Raw genomic sequence first — 7,301 nt, forward strand, 5'->3', positions numbered from 1 at the left:
GGTTGTTAATAATTTACCAGCAAGAGAATATTTTGCAAGTAATAATTATCAGTTACAAAGACGAGGTCAATCTATATACATGATAATGTTCAGTAAATTATTAGATAAAATAGGGATTTAATGATGGTTTTAATTGCAAGCGAGGACGTGTAATTAGTTAAAAAATCTTTAATGTATTGAAAAAAGGCTACAGAAATTACTTAAATTCGTTTATTTAACAGAGGAATTTTTATGCAAACTTAGACCCTAGTCTTAGAGCATAGGACTGTCAGAATTTATTATTCAATAAGAAAACTTACTGAAAATTATAATATACATCACTTTTTCGGTAACCACACGTGTTTATAGGTTCAAATGCCATATTTCAAATTCAAAGTTATTTATGAAATAAAACCTTATAAAATCATTTGTGTGTGCAAATTTTTAATGCTCTTACATTAAATTATTTCTGCCTTTTAAATTACATCCCATTATTTATTTCAATTTAATGTATTATTGTGTTTGTACTAATATTTCAAAGTTCTTTGAAGTGCTTTTTGTGTCTTGAAAATTCCAAGTATTTCCATAAAAGAAATAAACAGGCATACAGAATTGTTAATAACCAGTATTACATGATTAATTCTTCATTTAATAGTTGATATAATCGCTTTTAACTTATTTCATGTCTAAATTTTCTACACAGAAATCCTCTGTCTAATTTTTATTATCTTTTCTCGGACGAAATTTTTCAAAGAGGAATGAATTAAAGTCTTGATTGCGCAAAACACATCTTTGAAGCTAAATGTATTCTGAGAAGTACAAAAAATGTAAACAAGATTTTGTAACCCCCCAAATCGGTCATTTAAACTATTCCAGCCGTTCAGGAAAACGATAAACATTGCGAACATAAAATTCTGCCCTTTTTTATATATACTTTAATAAAAGGAAATGTGTCCTTTCTTTTTATAAAAAAAGGAACTCATTTTCCTTTCTAAAATTTTGAAAGTCACCAACGCTTAAAAAATGATAAACTACGCCAAGGTAGTAACCCGCCTTTTTTTTAAAAAAGAAAAAAGATTCACTACAACACTTAGGCGGTTCGCATACTTAGAATCTGTTGTTTTCGATTGTGTTCAAACTAAACCCCCTGAAGATAACAGGGCGGCTATTAGTTCTATTTCAGGCGGCTTTGGTTCAAATGACGAATCTGACAACTCAATGCGCATGCGTGGTTGATGTTGGTGCGAATAGCTTAAGGCCCGTTTACACTAGCGGAACTTTGGTCCCAAGAAGCGTAAGCGAACGTCCTAAGAAACGTAACCTAAGTCGAGCGGTTAATCTTCAAAGGGAATTGACGTAAACCCAAGCAAAGAATCTCTAAGGAACCTCTTGGGTTCAATGAGATGAAAGCTTTGGCCAATCACAGACTTACGAACTATCACGAGGGTTTTGTTGATGCTTTAAGCGAAAAACATGGCGGAAGATTTGACTACGTCTGACTGCAAATTAATTGCAGAAGTACAACAACATCCGATTTTATGGGATAATAGAAAAAAAGAATATCGAATGAAAAGAGGACTAGACGTTGCTTGGCTACTGGTTGCCGAAAGACTGAACCGAGATGGTATGTATCCATTTATTTATTTTTTTGCTCCTTTCGGATTGCAATGTGCTCTCTTTTATTCTAGTTCTCTTTCGACTAACGCAATTGTTCAAGTACAAAATAGGTTTAATAACGATTACACGATAAAAATTTGTTGACATATGTTAAATTATAGCATTTTAGAACATTTCTGAAAATCTGAGTTTCATAAAATTTAAATAAGCTCAGTAGATGGATTTTTTAAAATTAAAGTTTATTAACTGCTTTAAAATGTATCTAAATGTACACTGTTCTATGAAAATTATATGCAGCAACCTTCAATTATATATATTTAAAATTTTTCCCAAATTATAGCAATTCAGATGATTACATAATTTTAGCTATTGTCTTTACATTAGTTTGCTCTTCTTTTTTGCAACATGTTACTGAAGGCTTATGAGAAGAAGAAAGTAAAAGTAGTAAGTGTGAAGATCAACAGTAGTAAAAATTTGATTAAAGTTTTCCTCCTCAATTTTCAGAAATACATTTTCTTCATTTCTCATGCAAATGTTTATTCCGAAATACATAAAAAATCCCTAAATATATAAATATCCATATATATAAATATATAAGATCCATATTTCATTTTCGTATGGATACATTTTGAATCTCATATAATTAGTATAATTGTTTGCATAAAATATTAATAATTAAACAGTAATTAATTACAGTGGTTGAATTAAAATTTCAGCTATATTTTTTTTAATTTCACAGTTGAAGAGGTTACTTACCGGTGGCAGAATCTGCGTAAGCAATATAGCCGAAGAAAAACAAAATGCAAAAGTGGAGCTAGTGCAGAGTCTGCAGAGCAGCAATGGCATCTGATGCCCCAAATGTCATTTTTGGATCCATGTATCCGCCATCGAAGGTAAATATTCAGAACCAAATTATTTAGTTATGTTAAATATAAAATGATAAATTTTCATATTAACAAAATACAATCTTACTTGTTAGTAGTCTGTAATATTATAAAGCATAAATGGATTATTTGGAGTTATCCTAGGTTGACTAGCAATCAAAAATTGTAACTTTATTGATATAAATTTATTAAATATGTTAGATAGTCACATATGTGGATATAAACCAATTTACTTAAAAAATTCCTCCCCTTAGGCAGATATGCTTTGCCATAACTCAGATTCTATCCAAATATTTACGCTCTGGAAAACAAAAACTTCTCCTACACAATAATTTTTTTTTAACATTAATTGCCTCATCACTCGTTATGAATGGTTTAACACCTTGTAAATGTGTTGTAATAAAACTGTATTACACATTATAGTTTTTTTCTAACGTGTTTGGGCCAACTGAAGTTCTTACCCTTAAAAAATGTTGTAGAAACTTTGCTGTTCTTTTAATCTTCCTAATTAAAAATAGGCCAATATTTTTGCAATGTAAACTTATTAACAAAGTACAGCATATGCATAATATAAACAAAGCACTTGCTCTTTCCTTTGAAAGCTGAGTTTCTAAATATTTTGATGAAGACTCGTCTGTATATGTTTTTTTTTTTTTTTTTTTTTCTTTTTGTGGCCAATTTCTTTTCATAGTTTATATGTCTATAGTTGATGCCCATATTTCTGTACTCACACAGTTCAAAACTGATGTGTTACTGACCATTTTGATGTTCAGAAGTTAGTGTTTGAGATTATGCATACCTGCTTTAATTTTATGAAGTTACTTTGCACTTAACACATAAAGCCTGGGATTAATTATCATAATGTATACCATCAGATCAAGGAGTTGTGCTTAAATTATTACATTAATTCATAATGAAAATAAATACAAAAGTATATATGAAACTGAATTAAAAAATGAAGTTGTAATACTTTATTACTGAATTAACTGTTAAAATCTTTCATGGCATGAAATTTTTCAAAACAGTCCCCAAAGTATAGTGATCTTTTTTTATTTATAGAATGTGAAATGTGTAAGCCAAGATTATATAAAATTGTCTTAAACTGTAAGATACAAAAAATTTGATAAAATTCTCTTGTGATTGTTTTTCTATAAGAAGAAATAAGAGTTATTAGTGGCTCAATATTTTCATTTATTACGTAAGGGCTTTGTATGCATATTCAAAATTTCTTCAATGAAGGCAAGAGATTCTTCTTTTTCATCTAAAATATTGATTTCTTTATAATTACTATATGAAGTCATTTAAAGCCATCTCTATTTAGGGCATACTACATTATTGTTACTGTCAAAAACACTACTGTCATCTCAACTGTTAAATTGCAGCCTCCAATAGTAATATTTACAACCATGTTATTTAACTCATTATCCCGCTCATCTTCACTACTATAAATTTGATTTTCTATGGCATTAATATAAATAAATGTTACATTATAAATAACATTTATTTGGATTAATGAGAAGGATGAAACTGTTTGTGCTGAGATGACAGATTGTCATAATTTTGTTCCCTGGTTGTTAATTTTAATCTGAGATGCGATTCCACGTCCAATAATCTGTTCCATTTTTTTATCTTAATGTCTACAAATACAGGCAAATACCGAAAATCCGCCAACTCCTGAAATCCGCGTTGCCTCTCAGAATATAAGCATTCAGTTTATATTCCGAGTTTCTTGGTTTCGGAAACCACAACATTGAGTACGAAATATCGAAGAAAAAATACTTACCGAATAATGACGTCATAATAACTGAATAATAATGAGTCATAATGGAAATACCAAATTATTGACATAAAAAGTTTAAGAAAAAAGATAAGTTTTTTTCCTTCTAATCTGCATCGAGGTAAAAAAGCAGACGATTCACTCTTTGTTCAAGTTCATGATTCACGTTGTTGTATTTTCTGAGCTTTGTTATTTTCACAAGATTGTTTAGTGCTGCCTTTTTTTTTATCCGGATATTTTGTGGATAAATTAAGAATATTTTAAATTTCAGTCCTTGTTAATACAATGACAGATAAGAAACACACTCATGATTTTACTGCTTGCAACTTTGAAAAACGTAAACACGTTGCATTGACAGTAACGCAAAAAGTGCAAATTCTGCAAAAGATGGAGGCAGGTGCTACTCCTCTATATAGCAGAATGGTATGGAATTGCGACATGATTGTGTATGATATACGGAAAAATAAAGAAAAGCTGTTGACATTTTACAGCAACAGTGATTCTAACGCTGCAATCCGAAATCTTTGCATGAGGCGAAATCGGCAAACCTCGATGCTGTGTACATATAATTCAATGAATAATATAATCATATATGTAATAATAATTTAATGCATATAATAAATTATTGCAGTAATGTATGTAATTTAATTAAATGTATCTAATACACCTTATTTATTTTGTACCATACGTCGGAAAATAAATTATTCATGTCATTTTGCCTTCTCCATATTTGTACGATAAAGTTATTAGTGAGTAAATATGACAATTTGGTTGATATTGCAGTACAAAAGATTCAAAGAGTGATGATGATTTTACCCCTCCCCATATTTGATAAAATATTATTTTAATTAAAAACAAAATGTGATCCACCATTCCTCCAAGAACGTAATGACTAGGAATTACCCCATACAACTGGATATAACAAACTGTATTTTTTTAGAAATTATTCTTGCAAATATTAATAAACACAAAATATTATGTAAGAAAAGAATCCAATGGGATGTTATAATTCAAATTAACAAAAAAAGGCTTTTTAGTTTCAGGTAATCACACTGAAGCAAGAAGACTCTTGGTTTACATTATTTTTCATGCTAAATTTTAAGATCTATTTAAATTGTCTGCAGTTCATAAGTAATAAAAATTAAAAAATAAGCTATTTAATGCAGTAACAAATAAGATTCTAAATTTGCTTATTTCACTACCTAATTACTTTGTATCACAAAATAATCATTAATGTATTAAAAATATTTTTCATATGCATTTGATTTTTTTCCTTGTTTTCTTTCTAAACAGGACACAGACAAACTTTCAAGGAAACAAAGAATTCGAGGAGCTTAATTTCACAGTAGAATCTGTTGTCTCCGAGTCTTCAGATAATATTGAATATCCGACAGAACCTGAATATGTGGAGCCATCTGTTATTCACGTTATGCCCTCATGGAATCACCTTTATCACCTGCATCAAGCGCCAGACAAATCTTAGATAACACTAATTCAAATAATAATGATGAAAATATTCCTAGAGGGAAGAAAATAAAAAAGAAAGAAACAGTTGAAAGTTCATTGCTTTCTGTTATTGATGAAACAAATAAATATTTAAAAAATCACCATCGATGTGAAAATGATGATGACAATGATGATAAACTATTTTTATTGAGTCTCCATAGTGATTTGAAAAAAATGACCGAAGAAAAAAAATTGGAAACAAAAATACAATTTTTACAAATTATGGCAAGAAATAAATGAAATTATTTGTACATAACACTAATCAGTTGTTTTATTGTTTTATTTACATATTTCATAAATATTTTCAAAAAATAAATTTACACAAGAAATGCTTTCCTTTCTTGCCATGGTACTGCTCCTTCTGCAGAAAAATATTCACAAAAATTATCTCGAACTGCAGATGCAGCACGGGATGAATTATTGGCGCCTAGACGGCCAAGAGGTAGCCATGTAAATTCTTCTGTTCTCCACATACCTTCTTTAATGGTGGCATTTGAAAGAAGAGAATCAGCAAAGTTCACTGGACAGTATTTCTTAACTGCCTTTCCCAACTCATTTTTCATTAAGTAATTATGAAGGCAACAGCATGCCAAAACTACTTTATTAGCATGCTCTGGGTTCAGGGCAATTTCAGTACAAAGTACTCTCCACCTAGACGCCAATATGCCGAAAGCATTTTCAACGCACCTCCTTGCTCGAGAAAGTCTGTAATTAAAAATTTTTCTTTCATTCGACAGAAATTTGCCAGGATAAGGGCGTAAAATATTTTTCCTGAGTGGAAAAGCCTAATCTCCAACAAATACAAAAGGCAAAACTCAATCACTATTTAATAATGGTGTTGGATTTGGCAATGAAAACAAAGTTTCACTAACCAAAGCTTTACCTAGTGAACAGTTACTGAAAATTCCACCATCACTGATGCGTCCATAGTTGCCTGAATCAACATAAAGGAAAGTGTAACTAGCATCTGCCACTGCCATTAGGACTATGCTGTTATAGCCCTTATAATTATAATATGTTGATCCAGCTGACGGTGGAGCTTGTATTCTGATATGCTTACCTACAAGGAAAAAAAAAAGCAATAATTATTAATTGCCTAAAGAAAAATAATATACACTTTAATGATAAAAATTAATATAAATACTTTTTCCAATAATAAATTCAGTTCTTAAATTAGAAACTTGCAAAAAAATTCCTTTTTATATTAAAATTTGTTTTTCATTTCACACTTTCATTTATTTATTATGAAACAATTCCAGTCTTTTGATATTTTAAGACAGCTCATATATCAAGTTAGATGATTCTGCAATATTTTATATTTATCTTTGAAAAGAATCTTCATTTGCCTAATTTTAATATAATGCAGTTTTTGTATTTCAAAAGTACTCACTGACAAATAAATATGGAATGCAAGACATAATACATACCATCGATTGCACCAACACAGTTGGGAAAATTCCATTTATATTCAAAACCTTCTGCTATTACAGCCCATTCATCTGGTGATGCTGGTATAGCCATAACCAGTGGCTGTAAGA

At 29.9% G+C, this 7,301-nt stretch overlaps 1 protein-coding gene across 1 annotated transcript; it reads left to right on the plus strand.

Moving 5' to 3' along the window:
- Positions 1-476: 476 nt before the first annotated feature.
- On the plus strand, positions 477-6,025 carry LOC118183161 (uncharacterized). Its single transcript, XM_035352603.2, has 3 exons — positions 477-1,603; positions 2,336-2,489; positions 5,551-6,025. The coding sequence occupies exons 1-3, from the start codon at positions 1,453-1,455 to the stop codon at positions 5,738-5,740; spliced, it is 495 nt and encodes a 164-aa protein (XP_035208494.2). The 5' UTR covers positions 477-1,452; the 3' UTR covers positions 5,741-6,025.
- The last annotated feature ends 1,276 nt before the right edge of the window (positions 6,026-7,301 follow it).

This window comes from Stegodyphus dumicola, chromosome 9 (assembly GCF_044657685.1).
Source record: "Stegodyphus dumicola isolate Sdum_Otavi_A_Nest chromosome 9, ASM4465768v1".
NCBI lineage: Eukaryota > Metazoa > Arthropoda > Arachnida > Araneae > Eresidae > Stegodyphus > Stegodyphus dumicola.

Coding starts and splice junctions, on each gene's coding strand:
- LOC118183161 (XM_035352603.2), top strand. CDS start 1,453: ATGGCGGAAGATTTGACTACGTCTGACTGCAAATTAATTGCAGAAGTA. Junction 1,604..2,335: donor CGAAAGACTGAACCGAGATG/GTATGTATCCAT, acceptor TTAATTTCACAG/TTGAAGAGGTTACTTACCGG. Junction 2,490..5,550: donor CCATGTATCCGCCATCGAAG/GTAAATATTCAG, acceptor CTTTCTAAACAG/GACACAGACAAACTTTCAAG.